This window comes from Eublepharis macularius, chromosome 3 (assembly GCF_028583425.1).
Source record: "Eublepharis macularius isolate TG4126 chromosome 3, MPM_Emac_v1.0, whole genome shotgun sequence".
NCBI classification, from domain to species: Eukaryota; Metazoa; Chordata; class Lepidosauria; order Squamata; family Eublepharidae; genus Eublepharis; species Eublepharis macularius.
The window spans coordinates 182,123,549-182,145,308 of record NC_072792.1 but is presented as its reverse complement, the minus strand read 5'-3'; the positions used below and the strand labels follow the sequence as shown (position 1 = coordinate 182,145,308).

At 43.0% G+C, this 21,760-nt stretch overlaps 1 protein-coding gene across 2 annotated transcripts in view; it reads left to right on the top strand.

Moving 5' to 3' along the window:
- FAM168A (family with sequence similarity 168 member A) overlaps nt 1–21,760 on the top strand; it is a 230,042-nt gene that overhangs the window by 90,461 nt on the left and 117,821 nt on the right. For both annotated transcript variants that reach the window (XM_054973531.1, XM_054973530.1), the window contains exon 3: nt 6,668–6,756. In XM_054973531.1, coding sequence (XP_054829506.1) covers nt 6,687–6,756 — 70 coding nt within the window. In that variant the 5' untranslated portion in view covers nt 6,668–6,686. The remainder of the gene's footprint in view (nt 1–6,667; nt 6,757–21,760) is intronic.

Sequence of the window (21,760 nt, the reverse complement as noted above, 5' to 3'; positions counted from 1 at the left end):
TGGCCACAGTGCATATATATTATGGTGTAAACGTAATGGCTCTATAAATACTGTAACAAAAAATATTGCAGATAAGCCAAGTTTCAACTGCTGAGAGGGACCATAAACTCCGCACGCACAACATGTAAATCTTGGGCTGTAACGTTGCCCGGTGTGGATTATTTTACAGTTTTTCTGGCCGTTCCTCCCTTTGAAGAAGAATTCTTTCCACTTGGGAGTTTTTTTGGGGGGGAGGGGTGGCTTTTGAAAATGTGCTTTGCATCAGACTGTTGGACCTCCTCTCCACCACCTCGCCTGCTCCCTTTAGCTTCTTTTACCTCTTCCCTCTTTGGAGACTGTTGTAATACAATGTTAGTTTGGAAATGACGGGAAAGCTAATTAATTAAGCACTAATTGTCAAACCAATTGTTGCTAGGCTTAACATTTGACTTGTTTACTATCTGGAGGTTAAAAGAGAGGAATTAATGATCTAACAAATTGCTCATCAATCATAAATGCTTTTTACCTTGTATCTTGGAGTTTTTATTTTACGATCTGAACGGCACCTTTTGAAAAGGAATTCCGGAACAGGGCAAGCATTGGTGGGGTGGGGTACTGTGTTTGTAATGGTCTGGGTAGCCGAGGAGACGAATGGTTTGCCTAATAAAGCTTAATGACTGATTTTTCCCTCCGCTAATCAGAGCGAAGAACGTGGTTCATTAAGATAATTAACTGAGCAGTGTCTTAACTGACAGTACGAGACACAAATTCTCAGGTTCCTTGCTTTCTCCTACATAAAAGCTGGAGGAAAAAAAAGATCCCGGCTCTCTTTAATCATGTTTATTAGTAAGATAATGGGCAGAAGGGTTATTGCATTTTGAAAAAGGCAGTTCTGTGCCGGCAGCTGTGGCATTTCAGTAGCGGATATGCCGTTGGTGCGCCATGCAGGAAAAAATATTTTAAGTAGCATGTTGGTCTTGCAGGGGGGAATGTAAATTCAAACCTACCTTTTGCCTTGAAGGCCTGAGTTGCATCCAGCCGGAGTCTGTTTGTATTTTACCCAAGCAGACTATAAAAGCTTGGAAATTGCTCTGCCTGCTGAGGTTTAACTGCAGAGGCCCTGTCTGCACCTCTCTCTGGGCGCTCAATTTGGTTTAATTGCATCTGGTAATGATTGAAACCTTCATATTTATGTGATGTAATTTTTATTTTATTTGTTACACTTGTATCACGCTGTTTCTTAATGGAGTTCAGGGTGGCATAAATGCAGATCAGGTACAGATGCATTCTAATCTCTCCTAACCATTGTTAGCAGGTTAGGAATAATCCATGTGTCTCAGTATCTTATACACTCTCCTGGTGGATTCTTTCCTCCCTTTTATGGGTTTCTTTCACCAGGATTTACTGTTAGGTCTGCATTGGTGCTAACCATAGCAAATGCGAACCAGATCCCCTTGTTAACAAGGGGAGAGCAGGCACAAGAGCTCGCGTCATGCCCCTGGTCTTCTAGTCCCATGATTTCGGAGATTGAAAACTTTCATTGGCATTGGGCCATAAGATTGCTGCCAGTTTCTAATTTTCTTGGATATGTCAGGATAAACAACAACAACAACATTATTCAATTTATATACCTCCCTTCAGGATGACTTAATACCCACTCAGAGCCATTTACAAAGTATGTCATTATTATCCTCGCAACAACAAACACCCTGTGAGGTGGGTGGGGCTGAGAGAGCTCCGAGAGAGCTGTGACTGACCCAAGGTCACCCAGCTGGCCTCAAGCGGAGGAGCGAGGAATCAAACCCGGTTCTCCAGATTAGAGTCCTGCCGCTCTTAACCGCTACACCAAACTGGCTCTCAGGACATCTGTCCATAATCTGTAGCAAATCTTTTCTTTCATCATTGCTGTTGAGAGTTATTTCACACATCGATGAGGCATTTGCCACTTCGATTCAACTGGCTGAGATGAAGGGAGGGGCTTCAGCTCAGGGGAAGAGCACCTCCTTGGCATGCAGACGGTCCCAAGTTCAACCTCTGGCACCTCCAGTTAAAAAATGCCAGGCAGTGGGTGATGAGAAATGCCCTGATTTGGATAGCCCGGATCTCGTCAGATCTCAGAAGCTAAGCAGGGTCGGCCTTGGTTAGTAATTGGATGGGAGACCTCCAACGAAGGCCAGGGCTGCAAAGGCAGGCAATGGCAAACCACCTCTGTTAGTCTCTTGCCATGAAAACCCCACCAGGGGTCGCCATAAGTCAGCTATGACTTGAGGGCAGTCTCTACCACTAGGTGATAGGACTTGATGGCACTCTCTACCACCAGGTGATGGGAAATACCTCTACCAGAGATCCTGGAGACCTACTGCCAGTCCGAATGGACAAAACCGACCTTGATGGACCAGGGATCTTCTTTCGTAGAAGGCAGCTTCTAGTAACAACCACAACAACAACAATAAATGTGCTTATGTACCGCTGTTCTAGACAGATTAGTGTCCCATTCAGAGAAGTGAACAAGTTTATTATTATTATTGAGTGATTCCGCACACGTTGGATAATGCACTTCCAATCCTCTTTATAGATCATTTGGAACGGATTTTTTTGTGTGCGGAACAAAAAAATCCACCTCAAATGATTGATAAAGTGCATTATCCAACATATGCGAAATCAGCCTGTATCTCTACAATTCAGCTGGGCAGCTGGGGCTTGGAGGAGTGGCTGACCCAAGGCCACCTGCTGAGCTCATGGCAGTAGTGGGATTCGAACCAGTAGAGTGCTGATTCGCAGCCGAACCACTTAACCACTGTGCTACAGCAGCTCTTCACGTGTTCTTGTGTACCTTGCTGTGAATGAGTAACACTTTGTTGCAGTGTTGCCCACTAGACATCTCGTACCTATTTTTTAAAATTTGATGTTTTGTTAGAGATTTTTTCCCGATCATACCTGTTATGAAACTGTGCCCTGGATGGTAAGGAGCTGTCAGGGCCGCCAGGCTATTGGACCTGTTTTCCAACTTGGTGTCAAATGACTAGCATGTTGTGACTGAGGGAGGCCCGATTGTGCTATGGTTGCCAAACGCTCCTTGATGCCCTATTTATGGTGCCTCCAGGGGTCATTTTGTAGAAAAAGAGCTGGAGAAACTCATTAGCATAACCCATTCGCATATGTCACACCCCTTGACCTCACCAGAAGTGTGTCATTAGCATAACTGATTTGCATATGCCACACCCGCTGACATCACCTATTCTAGCTGTTTTGACCCAATCCTGGCCATTCAGGGCTGAAATTCAGTCCAAAATGGCAAAAAGGGGCTGAAAATGGCTGAAAAGGGGCTCCAAATGGTCAGGATCAGGCTGCTGCTGAGTGGGAGAGTAATCCACCACCCGTCAGAGGCCCAATCCGGGCCATTTTGGCCCCAATCCAGGCCTCTGACGGGCTCAAAATGGCCGAGAGGTGGGCAGGGCCTCCTGACATATAACCTCTTTGGGGAACTGCCGGAACTGCGTTCCTGCGCATTCCCCCTCGAAATGAGCCCTGGGTGCCTCACAAAGCTGTTAAGTAGCTCTGTTAAGTAGCTCTATAGGCATTAGGGATGTGAAGGCCCAGAACAATATTGGAAGAGGTCTGATGTCAGTAGAGAACGTTTTCCCGCATTCCCCCCCCCCCCCAATAACTTTTTTTAAAAAAATGTCTAATTGCGAAATTGGGAAATTTGGAGGAAACGCTGAAAAAGAATCCTATATAATGATAATGATTTCTATGTGTATGTTTGTAAACCCATCCAATAAAAATTCTTTGAAAAAAAAAAGAATCCTATGTATTGTTTGGGGTTTTTTTTTTTTGGAATGAGTAAAACACATTTAGAGGTAAGGTTTTACTCTCTCCAAAATGTATAGCATGAGTAATTGTGTATAAGACAAACTGCAGCATTAGATAATGATAATTCCTGTTTCATAGATATATACAACATACTTTGAAAGGTATACTTCTTGTTTAAAAGTTTATAATTTTGATAATGTGCTATAATGTGTTTAAAGATAATACAGTGTTCTGTATCAGTGTTCTCAGTGCTGTAACATTTAACTTGACATCCAGATATTCTAGTAGCCCTGGTTGTTGTGACTGTATCAGACTTATTTTTATCCACATAATACACTTTATTTGTTATACAAGATTTGTATACAAGAATACAAGATTTGTATTCTAATTTAAACTTATATTTCCCGCCTCTCAGATGACAAAAATTAAGATAAGTGTACTCAGGTAGCATAGGATAAAGCAATGTGCAGCTCTTACAAGTATTGGTTTCTTGGCAATTTGGCTTCTAGAAAGCTACCAATGCAATCCTAAACACAGTTAATCCAGTCTAAACCTGTAGGTCTCCATGGGCTTGGACTGGAGTAATTCTACTTAGAACTGCACTGTAAGACATTTCCATAAATATGCCAATTAGTATGGTTTTATATGCCAGGTAAGTTATAAGCGATGCTTTTTATGTAAAAACATCAAAGCAAGTCCAGGTTTGATAGGAAAGTAAGCTCTGAATATATTTCAATCCATTTTAAAGAGCACTTTCCCCCCACAGCTTCAACATTTCTAGAAATTTTGCATTCCTAACAGGCCATAGGCTGATGGGTTGAAAAGTGGCAGCCTCACTTACATGTAGTGATTAGACGTGGGCATGAACCACGAAAAAAACGAACCGTGTGGTTCGGCGAACCACGAACTCCCACGAACTGGGGTAAGTTCACGAACCAGTTCGTCATTTGTGGGGTTTAAATGCCCCTTTCCAGCTGCTTAGCAGCTGCAGGGAAAAGGGTATTTAAACCCCTGGATCAGCTGGCAGGTGGCAGGGGAGATCCCTCCGCTGCCTGCCTGCTGATAGTTTAAAGGGACCTGCCGCTTGCAAGCAGCCCAAACGGCCCAAAGCCCACAAACCCCCGTAAGCCTCCATCAGTGTTAATTGCCAAGGATACCCACTGATGTTATGGCTGGATATAAATTTGAACCTTGAATTTTCATATCTCAAACCCAACACTTTATCTGCTACTCAACACCAGTAGTGTGCCTGTGTATATTTGTGTGTATATGTATGTATTCATAAATCTGAATATGGATTTCTTTCTTATACAGTTGTAAAATGAATGTTAACACCTTTCACATAAAGTTCACATAAGTGGCCCAAGGATTTCTTTGTCCCAGATCCACTCTTCAGCCCCAAAGACTTTCTGCATTATCTTTTGTTCTGCCCTTTGTATACAGAGCCCAGAAATCCAGAGGAGTTAGCCGTGTTTGTAGTTGCAAAATAGTAAAGAGTCCAGTGGCACCTTTAAGACTAACCAACATAAGCTTTCGAGAACCACAGTTCTTGCATCTGACGAAGAGAACTGTATTGTAGCTTGTGCTACAATAAAGTTGGTTAGTCTTAAAGATGCTATTGGACTCTTTACTATTTTTAGAGCCTAGAAATAAATTTGTTGGAGAAATCTTAAAAGGCATTGATTTCTCTCCTGTGGTGACTAACCCTCCTTCTTTCCGATTTGGGACTGTACATATTTTATAAGGTAGCACAATTCACCCTGGCAGCTAAGAAAATTTGAGCTCGAGCTGCACTTAAGGGTTGAGTCTCCATCTATGTATAACAAAGGTGCTAATGAGTTTTAATGTATTTTTATCTGTTTTTATCATTATAGCTTTATCGTTTACTGTTTATATTTTACTTGTGTTTTATTTGCTCAATTGTAATGGCCACATGCAATAAACATTATTCTTTTCTTCTGTATTAACTGTATTCATTATTTAATGTAATTTTTAACGGTATGTTGGTTGTGATCTGCCCTGAGCCTGCTGGTGTGGGGAGGGCGGAATATAAATAGAATATAAATAAATAAAATAAATAAATAAATTTCTTATACAGTTGTAAAGTGAATGTTAGCATCTTCCACATATAGTTCACATGTTGTCCCAGATCTGTTCATCTGTCCTTAGTATCAGCTCCTTCTAACAGAATCAATGAATGCCTAGCTTTTCAGAAAGAAGTAGCGTTATTTTTCAAACACCAATTCACTGTGGTATTCAGGGCTCAGCTGCCCTGAGCCCATCTGTGGGGAGGGTGGGGTATAAATAAATAAAATAAATAAATAAAACCAAACATTTTTTCTTGCGTGTTCTGGTAGTTTGCATTTCTTCTTTGAGGATGGGAAGCCAGTTTGGTGTAGTGGTTAAGAGTGCGGGACTCTAATCTGGAGAGCTGGGTTTGGTTCCCCACTCCTCCACTTGCAGCCAGCTGGGTGACCTTGGGCGAGTCACAGCTCTCAGCCCCACCCACCTCACAGGGTGTTTTGTTGTGGGGATATTAACATACTTTGTAAACCGCTCTGAGTGGGCATTAAGTTGTCCTGAAGGGCGGTATATGAATCGAATGTTGTTGTTGTTATCTGTAAGGTTTGCAAGTCAACCATGAGAAGGATTTAAAGGAATGCACTGAAGACTCTTAAATTTTAAATGATTAAATATGATTTGGGGTTGTAATGTCTATAAATTATTTCCTTTGCAGCTCTGCGCTGTGACGAGTAATGCCGGAGCACTATCATAAAGTACAGGCAAAATGCCTTTTGGCAAAGAGCTGTTGTAAGACAAGAAGAAAAACCCAGGGCCGGCTCTTTAACTTTTTGTTTCTTCCTTTCTGTTTCAGAGTCTTCACGTCTTCCGCAATGAATCCTGTTTACAGCCCCGTTCAACCAGGGGCTCCCTATGGAAACCCTAAGAACATGGCCTATACAGGTAAGACCTCTCATACTGGGAAACTTAATTTTCAAGAATTAGCAGGTAAGACTGTGCCTGGTCTGTACAGCTTTAGACTACATGTGTGTGTGTGTGAGGGGGCTGCATTGTTGAATGGCCCGGTCTGCTACGGCACCGTCAACATACAGGTTTATCACACTAGTTAGAACTGTACCATCAGGGTGTGCTCTGGTTAGCTGGTAAATTGGGTGAACACGCAAGAGGCCTTCTGTGAAGTCAGTTGTCCCTGCCAGGGCTTTGGTGAGTCCAGGATTTAATAGTTATCCCTTCTGTTTCCTTAACTAAATTATATTTTGTTTGATAAGAACAACTTTGGATTATTTTATCTGTTATCATGAATTTCGTTGTGAATTAACAATGTAGCTTGTAAATAGTATGATCAACTCATTGATCTGTTAGCAGTTAAATCTTCTGAAAATATAAAATGGGGAAAAGTCCATGATAGCCATTTGTGGGTGTCTTCTGACTTCCATTACATGTCCACCGGTCTAAAAAAATAATAATTGGTAACTGCTTTTAGAGTTAAAGGTTTCCTCATTAGAGTTCTTTGGTGAAAAACATGCAGGATTTTTCTTGTGCTTCATGGTACCTATTTCCAGAAATCCCCCCTCCCTTTTTTGTGGAGTAGTCACACTTCCAAGTGTGTCTTGTGAACTATACGAGAATTTGTGGGGCTGTGATCCCTGTGCAGTTCTGGGTATGGGGTTTCGTGAAAGCATCAAAGGGAAGTTCCGGAAAATTCTAGAGCTGTAGCTCCCCAATTGGGGTCAAATCCCCTTCCCAGAAAGGGGGTATACATATGCTCCCAGGAGAGGGGGGAGCACCTTCACACTCAGTTATCTTCTGATTGCTGCATAGTTGTTCTTTGAAGCAAACTTAGCCCATGTTTATTTCTTCTTCTTCTTCTTTTTGATCTGTCTTTGGCCATAGTTAATACAAGGAAGTGGAGTTCACTGTTGGTTCTTCTTTGGGATGTCTTATCTCTCTTCTCGTCCCTTCTCAGGCTACGTCTGACATAGTTGTCCACCATGTCACTCACATTTAGTCAAACAACCCTTTGCTTGTTCTGTCCGGGTGAGGCCCACAAAATTTGGTTCTTATGCTATGACATTGTTTATGGAAACGTCGTTCATATTGACTGTACTTATGTTGCACTGTGTAATCCACCTGGAGTCTCAGTAAGAAAGTCGGACTATAAATGACATAAACAAACAAACGAACAAATAAATGCTGGTTGTGCCAACTTGACTACTCTTCCGTTGGCTTTTCCTCGAGAAAAATCACCAAAGCTGGTGGTTCAGTTGAGTTGACTTTGGCTCCAGCCTCGAGATCTCTGTCTATGATGTTGCTGTCTGAAGCCGAGGCATTAGTTTCTGCGTCTTCCTCTCTGTTAGTGCGCTGCCCGCTGCTTGGTTTGTTTTGCCCATTGATGCGTACTAAATAAGTGCCCAACCGAGCGTGGGCAGGTTTTTGTTTTTTTCTGGACTTATTGCGGAAATATATGCTCGGTCTGCTAATTCAACAAAGTGTCATGTCAGTGGTACTGAGCTTGCTTGAAAGTGCCTTTGTTCCCGTGGTAGGAATGAGCAGGAGCGAATTTTCGGTCTCTCAGTAGTGTGTCAGGAAGACAGACATCTTGGCCAACTTCATTTGGCATGAAATACCGGTAGTGCAAACAAAGGTGAAGGAGTAGGGCACACTTCAGGAGGTAGGAGGAGGAAACACCTGGGGCAGAGGGGGGGACAGCAGGCAAAGGATGAATGAGGTGATGGCTCTAGACCCACGTGAGAGGCAAACGTACATGGACTGCAGAAAGAAAATGATGTATTGAAAGAGACACAGGCAAAAAAAAATCAGGAAATTGCTATAAAGGAATAAAAGGTCACAAGAGGCTGAGTATAAGCATTTCTGTCATGTCTGAGCTTGGCTTTGTGTGTGTGTGTGTGCAAGTAATATGTGTGAAGGTAATGATATAAATGGTATTTAGAGGCATAAAAGTATGCTAATTTTAAGGGCAGTAAACAAATGTATCAGGCAGTGATGATCTTTTACAGGGAAGAAGCTGTGAAGCCATGCACGGTGCGGCGTTTTTAATCTGACCGCACTGGTTGAGGAAGGAGCAAAGAGGCATTTGCATTAGGTTAATGACTTGGTCACATTCTTGGACTACTATCTTACCACTCCACTGTGCAAAGTTTGTTTATTTATTAAAATATTTATACCCCACCTTACCTTTTGGCTCAAGTTAGAAGCCTTCCTCCAATTTAACGAGCCTTCCCATTAACCCATTGGAGGATATGCCACTTGAGGTGGCAGAAGGCTCCATTGTGTGGAGGATAGAGATGGACAAGAACCAAAATATGAACCAGAGCCCGTCATGAACTGGGCTGGTTTGTGGTTCATGAACCAGTGGTTCGCCAGAACCCATTTCTGATGAACCACCACAAACTTTAGGCCGGTTCGTTTGGTTCCTTTTTCGGTTAGTCATTGCAGACAGCTTGGCACTGATCAATCAGTTTCCTAGGTGACGGGGGGGATGGGCTTTCTGCAGACCTTCTGCTGCCCTGAAAGTGATGTTTCCACGAACCAAATGAACCGGTTCGTGAACTGGGGCAAGTTCATGAAAGTTCGTGGTTCATGAAATGTGACGAACCTTGAACCGCACAGTTCGGTATTTTCCGGTTCATGCTCATCTCCAGCGGAGGATGGTTGGATTCACCCGCTGTCTATAAATAAAAAAACGTTGCAGCATCGCTGTATTCTGCTTTTCCCCTGTAAACTTTTCATGTTGTATGTCCCTGTCCTAAAACACAGTACTAATGTCCTCACTGAAACAGAATGCAACCAAATAGTTGGAGTGAAACTCAGTGCATTGGCTAAGCTTATCTGATGAGCGTTTGAGTTTATTTCTTTTTGCATAAATGCAATTTGGGGGAAAAATGCAAAGCATCTTGTTCCTGCTTTGTCAATATGTCTCTGACAAGTCAGTGTTCTGTCTGTATAATACACTGGGATTGAATGATTTTTATGAAAATATTCTTGATGGTCCCAACTAGTTAAAAAAAAAATCCCCAGACCTCGATCTCCGAGGCTAGCCTGATCTTGTCAGATCTGGGAAGCTAAACACGGTTGGCGCTGGTTAGTATTTGGATGGAACACCATCAAAGAAGCCCAGGGTTGCTATGTAGAGGTAGGCAGTGGCAAACCACCTCTGTTTGTCTCTTGCCTTGAAAATCCTACCGGGATGCCATAAGTCAGTTGCAGCTTGACGGCACTTTACAGACACAGAGTTTAAAAAATACACTTTGAAAAGAACAGGCAAGAGCCAATTCTTCTCACAATACATACGTTATTTCTGTCACAAAATGCAGTGACTGTTTCTAGTTTATAACAAGATATCACCGACCCACCGCCCCTTTCCAACTGCTGTCCGAATTTCCTTTGCCTCCAAGCCCCTTGGAACATACTGCTTTGCTGCTGCCATCTTGACACTCTCCCCCCCCCCCAAATTCTCTTCCAACCCCCAGCAACCTGACTCGCACCCGGCTCACCACTAAAAACTCCACTCACAAACACCACAGCCAATCAATCGCCTCATTGCTACTCGGGTCATGTTTGTTCGTTCGAATCATGCGGAAATGCTCCGAGGTCTACACATCCATAACTTCATTTCTGTACAAGATTGAAGTCCGGGAGAACCATAAAGACCAACAAGATTTCCAGAGCATAAGCTTATAATATTAATAACATTTGACTTATATACTTTAGGACAACTGAACACCTACTTGGAGTGGTTTACAAAGTGTATTGTTATTATCTTCACAACAATCACCCTGTGAGGTGAGTGGGGCTGAGAGAGTTCCAAGAAGCTGTGACTGACCCAAGGTCACCCAGCTGGCTTCAAGTGGAGGAGTGGGGAATCTCAGAATCTCAGATTTCAGATTTATTACAGTCAAATGACCAGCAAGAAAAAGATCTCATATACAAACCACAGTTCCTATCTACATAAAAAGAAAGAGAGAAAGGATTCAGTTAAAACTGTTATCATACTCAGCAGATAATAAATCCTAAAAAATAAAACTATCTTCGTATTATCATGTCGGCCTCCCACCTTTGGGGTGGGGAAGGTTCTCCCCACCACTGCACCTTGTTAATTTGTTTTATTATTTGTATATTGATTTTAGTTTTTGTTTTTATCGATTTTAACTGTTCACCGCCCAGAGCCCCTGGGGATGGGCGGTATATAAATTGAATGAATAAATAAATAAATAAATAAATAAATAAATAAATAAATATCAAAGGCTTTCACGGCCGGAGAACGATGGTTGTTGTGGATTTTCTGGGCGAAGACCACGGCTGTACAGCCCGGAAAATCCACAACAACCAAAACTATCTTCAGTCTCTCCTTTTGTTAAAAACTTCCACTTGTATATGACCAAAAAACAATATTTTGCTACTGTCGAGGATACAGTCTTCTTAGTAGGAGTGGGGAATCAAACCTGGCTCTGCAGATTAGAGTCCTACTGCTCTTCACCACTACACCAAACTGGCTTCAAAAAGAAATGAGACAGAGGTCTGTCAGTGGCTGTTGGCTAGGTCAGCTCAGTGAATCCTCCAGATTCACAAGCAGTCTACCGCTGAATGTTAGTTGCAGGGGGGTACACAGCAGGTGAGGGCTATTGAATTTATTCTTTGCCTCTGCTCTAAACTCATTATTGGAAGCAGGATGTGAGTCTAGAACGATGGGACTTCTATCTGATCAAGGAGGGCTTTTCTTAGCTTGAACCACCTAAAAAGTTTTGTTTCATTTGCTCTATAGGACCAACACTATTGTAAAGATGTGGCTCTCCTAAAGGGCTTGGCATTCTAATCTGAATACTAGTTATGTTTAACCTTGCCCCACACTGGATGTGCAGTACAGGATCAGCTTTTCAAAGTACAGCTTGTACAAGCTTATTACCGACAAAAGAACACAGTAGTGGTAGGAATAATAATTAAGCCCACTGCTGTCGTCTTAGATAATTGTGTTATTTAAACGTGCCCCGACTGTCAGGCGAAGAGGGAAGCGGGTTGTTGTGCAGAAGAGAAGTACCCAGAGTTGAGCAATGGGCTGGGTAGCCAGACAGAGAGCCGCTGGCAGCCTGAGGTTTTACCAGAAAGCCTCTGCTGCTTGCTTCAGCCCATTGGTGCCCTCTGTAGTAACAACAACAACAACAACAACCATTCAATTTATATAGCACCCTTCAGAACCACCTAACACCCACTCCGAGTAGTTTACAAAGTATGTTGTTATTATCCCCACAACAGTCACTCTGTGAGGTGGGTGGGGCTGAGAGAACTCCGAGAAGCTGTGACTGACCCAAGGTCACCCAGCTGGCTTCAAGCGGAGGAGTGGGGAATCAAACCTGGCTCTCCAGATTAGAGTCCTGCCGCTCTTAACCACTACACCAAACTGGCTCTCAAAATCAAAGTCCCGGTTAGGACTGGGGGCAGATGGAGGTTCAGCAGAAGTACGGTCGAAATCAGGCAGGAAGTTGAAATTGCAAGACATTCCAAGGCAGTGGTGAGAAACCAGGGTTTTGTGTCTCCAGGATTAGACTTTACCTTATTGGACCTTACAGTCAGCCGATTCAGTAGCTGTCATTGGGTCTATGCAAATATGCATTCTCTGCCTCTGCTGGCCATCTTGAAGTGGGGGCTGTGGTGCAGGAGAGACTGGGCCAGTACCTTTCCTGGAACCCAGGCAACTCAGCGCATAGAGCAGACCTCTGGATCTTCTTCCCCCAGGTTTGGACTCCCCACAGCACCTGACACCAGGATGAGAAAAACATATTGCTTATAATGTGTGGGTATTCTCTTGGTGTGGTACAAAGCTAACAACAGTCTGTACAACCAATACTGCAAGGTTGGGTGGCAGTGAACTTTTGGGGAGGGCAAAATCAATGGCATGCACCATTGGACCACTAACAGTCTCAGAGAGGATGTTTGGATGCAACTCTTGACCACAGGTGACCAGATAGTGGCACTTTAGGATTCTTGGAGGCAAGGCAAAGTGTTTACTGATTTTCCTTTGCTTAACTTGAGAATTGTCCAGTTTGTTCCCCTTCAGAACCAGTTACTAGGGGTGAGCACTGGAAAAAAATCTGGAATAACCCTAAACCTGAAGCGGCAAGCTGCTTCGGGTTTGGGAATTTAAGCTGCTTCGGAATGCTCCGTAAATATCCGAAGATCAAAGCAGGCTTTTTCATTGGATGGGAGGGGGGAAGAGTGAGTTCCCTCTTCCTTCCTCCCATTGGATGAAAAAGCCTGCCTGGAGTTCTGAAAGCTCAAAGCAGCCCTGCAAAGAGCTGATTTGAGCTTTTAAAACTTCCAGGCTGGCTTTTTTATCCAATGGGAGGGAGGAAGAGGGAACTCCCTCTTCCCCCCTCCCATCGGGTGAAAAAGATGTCGGGAGCTTTGAAAGCAGCAGCAGCACTTTTCTTGCAATTGCAAAGGGCAAGTGCTGCTGCTCTACACAAAGCTTTCCGAAGTGTTCCGAAATGCTTCAGAAAGCTTTGCTTCGGGCTTCCCTAATCGGCTCAGCAATGCTGGGGCCGATTCGGGAACCCCCGAATCTATACAAATCAGGCCCTATTCGGGTTAATAACCCGAATAGGAAATCTGAAGCGCACACCCCACCAGTTACTCTTAAAATGTGTGTGAAACTGCAAGTGCAGTTGTTCCTCTGGCTTTTTTGGATTTGTTTTCTCATCTTGGTTTTTGAGAGATCCCAAAGCTTGCTTCTGGGCTTCTGCGGGACAGCCGCTGAAAGTCTCCAAAATATTGTGGGCTGGCCCAGAAGTTCTGGGTCTTTGGCTTAGTTCCCAAGATCAAGAGTGAATGAAATTCGAGGATGGGATGAAGTTGTGTTTATTAGTTAATTCTGCTTCAATTCTTTATTAAAAGGGGGTGCCTTTAGTACAGAGATGAAGAAAATAGGTTGATTGACGCCTAGGCAAAGTGATGCGAGCATGTTATGTATAGATGATAAAAACAGGTTCTTCCCCCCCCCCCCTAAATATTTTTTTTAAAAATAGGGTTACAGAAAGGAAAAGAGGAAAGGCAACAAAAGTTTACATTTAAAAGAAAATTAAAGATATGTATTACAAGGACTATCAAAATGCAATAATCATATAACATTTTAAATATAGTTTTCAGGTATACAACACAAACATACTCAGGAGTATTTCCTCTCTCCATTGTAATGAAACTCATTATTAAATCAATCGATATTTAATAAACTATATACGCTGGTTTAAAATGAAAAAAAATATTTAATATTAACTATTATAGATTGTAAAATATTTAACGATAAAAACAGGTTCTGATGGATAGCTATGCAATTCTTGAAAGCTTGTACGCTGAAAAATCCCATTGCTCTTTAAGGTGCTGCTGGACTTGAATTTTGCTCAAAACGGGTTCATTATATTCATAGATCTTGCAAACGGGGCCACATTAGGTGTATCTGGGCTTGCTTGTTTGGCTCTGCCACTGGGCACTGGCTTGGATATCTGAGCCCGAAACCCTGGCCTAAGCAAAGGTTTTGTGACATATCAGCTCTTCTGTTGGCTAATTCTATTGCCATGGATTTGTGGGAGGCCAGAAGCTTGACTTCACCATAATGAACTCTGGAAGGGTTCCCCAGGGCTTTCCATCATGTAATTTAGCTTCTCTAGCGGGAGCCACAATTTGATCTGTTCCTCTGCCATCAAGTGGTGTTGGTAATTAAATACCGACATTTTTTTAAAAAAGAATCAAAGGAAGTAACTTAATTGGGTAAAACTTTCTCCAATATACAGTCCCATGTTTTCCCCGTCTCCCCACCAGTCGTTGACGAATTGCTTCCACTTGCGTGTGTGTGTTGGGGGGTGGGGAAGGGTGTTAACCACTATTTTTACACGCAAGTCCTGTTGGTATTGTATTTAGCAGTGCCATAACAATGAGAGTTTTATGGCACCAGTCCTGAAGGCTAGGATTTTTTAAAATTCCCAAAGACCAGAACTGAATTTCTTAGAGCCCAGGTGGCCAACTGCCTGGGGATTTTTTTAGCCCCAACAAGAAAGAGAAGAAGCCACTAAAATCTCGGGGACATTGCCTTTAGTGGTAACTGTCTGACCTTTTTAGGATTTGCAGCGATGGTTCCACTCTGCACCCGTTTTTTCAAGCATTAACGTGACCAAGTACCTGTCAAGTCGACTCAGACCAGTATCTTCTTGGGTGGGAGGAGCAAACCAATTCAGGATGCCCCCCGTCCACTGAGAACAATGAACATTCATGGGGAGAACCTATCACGGAATTCTTTTCCGTTTCTCATTAAAGATTCTAACTGTGTAAACTAAAGATTTTATCTTAAATCTTGAGCAGCTTAAGACCTTGAAGCGAAAACAGCTTTAGAGAAATCATTTGTCAGTACAAAATATAGGGTTCTTCTTGAAATACTCTCCCCATCAAGACACAGAGAGTTGACTGATTTCTTTTATTAAAATAAACTCTAGTCTTAGTAATAAAGCAAGATATTGCTTATTAAGATAAAACCTACAAAGATGGAACAAATAAAGGCAACAAGAAATAAGTTTCCTAACATTTCTCAATTAAATCTATGTTTAAATCAATCAGATTTACTTTGAAATGCATTAAAGTTCCCATAGCACACATTACAAAGTAAATTTCTCACCTAGATCTTCATGAGATTTCTTTCAGCCAAAACCTTAATCTGCTATCTGGGTTAGCACTTTTATATGTTGTCTTATGCAGAAATCTAAGATCTTTTTCATGTGATAACATAGATAAACTATGATTTGTTTGAGATTTATTGTCGAAGGCTTTCACGGCTGGAGAACGATGGTTGTTGTGGATTTTCTGGGCTGTATCGCCGTGGTCTTGGCATTGTAGTTCCTGACGTTTCGCCAGCAGCTGTGACTGGCATCTTTCAATGCGGTATACTCCCGCAGAGGTGACAAGTTTACATTGGGACCACACAGCGTAGTATCCAGACAAGAATAAAACAACATGAAAGACCCTGCAGACTTGGCCAACCTGAAAAATCGGCAGTGGCTGAACATAGCCTAACTCAAACAGGACACAGTATCTTATTCCAGGACACTAAAATACTGGATAACACTTCCAACTACTTTGTCAGATTGCACAGGGAAGCCATTGAAATTCATAAGCATAAGCACAACTTCAACAGGAAAGAAGAGACTTTAAGAATGAATAGAGCATGGTTTCCAGTCCTGAAAAACACCAGGCTAACAAAATACTCTACATCTTACAATAGCCCTGCAGATAAGATTAGCATATCAAGCACCAATCCATATGCAAAAGAACTTCCTCAGGATACAGTGAAGCATTAGCATTCCACACGCTGGGAAACTCTTACAGGATGATGCAACCCAAACCCACCTTCCTAAGTAGATATAAATTACCTGCTAACATCTTCTCCACAGTTTGACACTGAGAGATCTCTGTCTTTCAGGGCTACACCTCTGAAGATGCCAGTCACAGCTTCTGGCAAAACGTCAGGAACTACAATGCCAAGACCACGGCCATACAGCCCGGAAAATCCACAACAGCCATGTTTGAGATTTATTCATATTTTCAATCATGTGACATTCTACTTAGCCCAAAAGTGACAGTATGTCCAGCTGCAAAATAAGAGGTAGAAATCAGTAAAGACAACAGGAAAAGTTAAGTGAGCAAATCATCATTGATCTCTTCTACAATGAGAGATCATGTATCTGATACTATCCACTATTTTTAATTGGCTGTCAAAGATGAAAGAGCACCTGTGTAGATATACAACATACTAGAGAAAAAAAACTACAGTAAAGTTCATACAGAGTTCACTAGAATACATGTGTATGACAGGTCTTGCCAGGTATTTTCCCCAAGCACTTCACTGCATCACTCAGGTGTATGGGTTAAAGTTACTTCATTAAAGAAAAATACCAGTATCAAGATGGTCAGACAGGATCATTGGCTGAAGTGACTGAAGGAAGCAAAGCAGGGTTAACTATAGGACAAAGTCCACGCCCCCCAGTGGGAAAGAAAGTCTGTTAGGATTTTGTTGCACTGAGCCAGAGATTCAGGGAAGAGGGAAAGGATGAGCTCTGCTCAGTCTCTTAGGAGGTTGGTGCAGTCTCTGCTGGAACTTCAAGGCCACGTTCTCAGGCCTGCCAAGAAATGGTAACCAAAACACCTGCAAGATAAGCAACTAGCAACCAGTCAGCAAAACCGGTTCTCTCTGCATGTTCTCAGAGGTACACTACACACTGCAGCAAGAAATTCATGACACATGGCAGATATGCTGGAGGTGTATCTGACAGTGTATCACTAAGTATAATATGCTCTATTCCATATTTCCTTGACAAACCTGCGTTCCTTCCTAAGCCAGAAGTCAAAATCCAAGAGGCATACAGCAGAAGGGATAGCTCTCTATTTCATTTGTAGTTCACCTTTCTCAGTGAGACTCAAGTTGGATTACAAAATTAAAATAGCAAATAATCCAGTAGCGTAACATAAGCTTTCGAGAGCCACAGCTCTCTTCGTCAGATGCATCTGACGAAGAGAGCTGTAGCTCTTGAAAGCTTATGCTACAATAAAGTTGGTTAGTCTTAAAGGCGCTACTGGATTTTTTTCTATTTTGCTACTGCAGACTAACATGGCTAACTCCTCTGGATCTACAAAATTAAAAACATTATTCTGACAACATAAATCCTAATGCAATAGGACTAGGATTATAGTTGAATAGCAATGCAAACAACAGTAGAGATAATAACCAAAATATGCCATGTCTAAGATATGACATGGGTTGATGGTGGTAGAGGAAAGTACCATCAAGTCATACCCGATTTATGGCAACCTTTGTTGGGATTTTCAAGGCAAGAGACTAATAAAAGTGGTTTGCCATTGCCTGCCTCTATATAGCAACCCTAGTCTTCTCTGGAAGTCTCCCATCCAATTACTAACCAAGGCTGATTCTGCTTAGCTTCTGAGATCTTGCAAGATCAGGCTAGCCTAGGCCTTCCAGGTTAAGGCTACAAAGGTAGAATACAATGCAATAAAAGGAAGATGATAATACAATAAACAAAGGAGAACTAGTTTGGTGTAGTGGTTAAGAGCGCGGGACTCTAATCTGGAGAGCTGGGTTTGATTCCCCACTCCTCCGCTTGAAGCCAGCTGGGTGACCTTGGGTCAGTCACAGTTCTCTCAGAGGTCTCTCAACCCTACCTACCTCACAGGGTTGTGAGTGATAATAATTACACTGACTTGTTAAATGTTCCGAGCATGGCACTAATCTGCCGTGAAGAGTGGTATATAAGCACAAGGTTGTTGTTGTTGTTGTTGTTATACATTGTCATGAACCCGAATTCTCTTCCTTATTAAGCAACCTCATGAGCTGTTCCATTATACTACAGTTATAAAAATGTCCTACCAAACATTTCTGGTTTTGCCGATTCCGCAAACTGAGAGTTGGGTGTGGGCTTTCCTGACCTCCTTGAGTGGGCCTGTTCCAGAAGGTGGGAGCTGCCACTGAGAACGGGTGTGAACACGCACCTGTTTTTGGGGTGGCACCTGCAGAAGACTTAGAAGAAGGCGACTTTAAGGGAAAGGGTAGCCCCAAATTTCTACACCGAGAAGTTCTGATTGCATGACCCGAGCGACAGACTGACTTTCTTGCAGCGGAATATTAGAGCTCCATGAGCGGTGATGCAGGATTTCAGAAAAGGAAGATAACCGCACGGGTGCATTTAAAACAGATAATTCCTTTGCCTCTCTGCTGGTTTCAGATATTTACAATGGTAGGCTTATTATTTTTCAACCTACCCCAGGGCAGCAATTCACTTGACACATCCTTTTTGTTTTCTCTAGTAAAGCTAGTCAGAAGTGGGTGGGTGGGGGGAGCGTTTACAAGGACTAGCTGCCTTCTGCTGAAGAGAGCTTTGAGCAAAATTGTATGGAATTCAGGGACGGAGTAAATGTGCATACCAGCTAATCAGGTACTTGAATGTGACCTTTCTTTGCCCTATCGGAGGTCCCCGAGAGGAAAGGAAGCTCTTGAAAAGGAAAAGGAGGGCAAATTCAAACGTGGAAACGCTTAACAAGGTCCCCAGGAATGTGAGCGCATGCACAAAAGGCAGAGAAAACTTAGATGTTGCCAGTGAGAGAACCCAGATGAATCGATTGCATCGCTGGCATCCTTCGATGTTTGTCTCCGCTGCCCAGGAGGTAAAGAATTGTCATAAAAGCGGCTTTTATTGTAAAAGCCAAGATTACAAGGACGGGCACCGTATTTTTCAAAAGCTCTTTCTGTGTCCTGCTCTTTTTCATGTGGGGGGTGGGTTGAATCTGAATTGCAGAAGAGAACAAAACAATTTTTTTGTTGCCTAAAGATCGCTCGATACTTTTTAACGACAACAAAAGATTCCCGTTTTATTCAGGCGGGGATGCCTCTGCCGTTCTCATTTGTCGTTAGAATGTCCGTCAGCTACGTAAAGGATCGCCGGCTTGCGTCCTTTGGTGAGCCCTCTGGAATTCCTCAAAACCAAAGTTCCAGAATGAGAAAGCCAACCTATCTCTCTAACTTCTAAATATTTCCCCACACGAATGCAAGCGTCTTGGTCTGGAGGCAAGCTGGCCAAGGAGCTGGGAGTCCATGGCACCTGAGATACCAACAAGATCTTCAGGGTATAAGCTTTCAAGAGTCAAATCTCACGACTCTTAAAAGCTCATACCCTGGAAGTCCAGTTGGTATTTAAGGTTCTACTGGACCTACATTTTGCTCTTCTACTGAGGACCAATACGGCTACCCAACTAAAACCATCTGAAGAAAGGAACTTGAAAGCTCATACTGGCTTGAGTGCCCATTTGGTGTAGTGGTTGAGAGTGCTGGACTCTAATCTAGAGAACCAGGTTTGATTCTTCACTCTTCCACTTGAAGCCAGCTGGGTGACCTTGGGTCAGTCATAACTTCTAGGAGCTCTCTCAGCCGCACCCACCTCACAGGGTGTTTGTTGTTGTAGGGATAATCATTACATACTTTGTAAACCGCTCTGAGTGGGTGTTAAGTCGTCCTGAAGGGCGGTATATAAATTTATTACTACTACTACTACTACTACTACTACTACTACTACTACTACTACTACTACCCGGAAACCTTGTTTGTCTTTAAGGTGCCGTTGGACTCAAATCCTGCTGTTCTGCTGCAGACCAACCCAGCTGCCTACCTGAAACTATCTTCAGGGAACAGGCAAATAAGCAGGGGTGAGAAGCGCAACAGCAGCTCAGACGGCAGCCACAGCCAGTAGCTTTATGGGACCATGTAAAACATTATTGGCCTCTACTGTTGCCAGACCCTTGCTGAGTTGAAAATGTCTAGCGCTTCCCTCAGACTGTCTGCAATGGGTGTGTGTGTGTGTGTGTGCAACACAGCAGAAAGCAAACACACAGTTCTTTGCTGTGGAGCAAAGTCCTTCCTGATGATGGAAGTGAATTTAACGAACTAGAATATTTTATGTGCCTTTACTGTTTCTATGCAACTTTACTCTCAGGTGCCGTTGTAGTATTTTTACTGTATTGTGCAAAGGATGAACCCTGGAGCAAAACAGCCAAGTGAAAGACACGTGAATGTATGCTTGTCGCTGTGAATGCTGAGGCCAATCATTGTGAAGTGCCTGCTATTTGTAGTTGGGTAAAAGGATAACAACAACAACAACAACATTCGATTTATATACCGCCCTTCAGGACAACTTAATGCCCACTCAGAGCAGTTTACAAAGTATGTCATTATTATCCCCACAACAACAATCACCCTGTGAGGTGAGTGGGGCTGAGAGAGCTCCAGAGAGCTGTGACTTGCCCAAGGTCACCCAGCTGGCTTCAGGCGGAGGAGTGGGAAATCAAACCTGGCTCTCCAGATTAGAGTCCTGCCGCTCTTAACCATTCCACCAAACTGGATAACCCAGGTTACTATATATGCTTACCGAGCAAGCATGCTGCTAGTAAGATGCACCTGTAATCATTATGCACTATGCCGCACTTAGAGGTTGATAAGGGAAATCTCTTTCTGAACTGTTCATGCCAAATGTAGCCATAGAAGAGAAGAGAATAGACAAGAAAAGCCTGCTGCGAATGAGAGGATCTGAATAGTTACTCTCAGATAGAAAAAGGGCCCTTGCTAAACCTTGGTCTGGATAACGAGAGAGAGCTGACGAAAGAAGGAATATGGAGGAGGAGTGGGTGATAAACCACTCAGCCGAAAGAAATAAGCTGGCTTCAAGTTAATTAGATTAGCAGAACTTTCCAAGGCTATGAGGAGCCCCAAGCAATAGAAACGGGGTGCCTAACGTAGCTTCAACCACATACCTAAGAAGGGGAGATTGCGCCCTTCCTATAGTACCCAAAGGTCCTTATAGCAGATTTGATTTTTTTTACATCTGTTATTCTCAACCTTACAAAATGGTACCTCATATCGGGTTTGCGCTGTGAAATTTTCGAGCGATTTCCCAAGGGAACGTGCCGTACTGCTGGCCTCAATTAAAGTGGAGGGTGAGAAGGGGAACTGCTTGCTCTTACGGCATCCAGCTTTCAGGCGGTCGGTTTAATAAATAAAAAGATGGGTTGAGAATCTTACAAGGGCGTGCATTTTAAGTTCTTTCTCTTCCCTTTGATGATTAATTAACCATGAATGGCACTCTCCGCCCTGATGTTTTGCAGGTAAAAAAAGGGGGGGATCTTGGTGCCCTCTTTTTGTTAAGGAGGGCTTAGAGTGGTGTCAGACAGCTAAATTTTAGCCTGGGGTTTCCTCCCACCTGTCATTCTGGGCTATTGCCTCTCCCATCTCTATGTACCTGCTATTCTTGGTGGCTGCAACAACTGTAATTTTGGGGCCAGGCTGCATAAGGTGGCCTGGAAGGTGAGTAGAAGGCCCCACTGGCCACAAAAA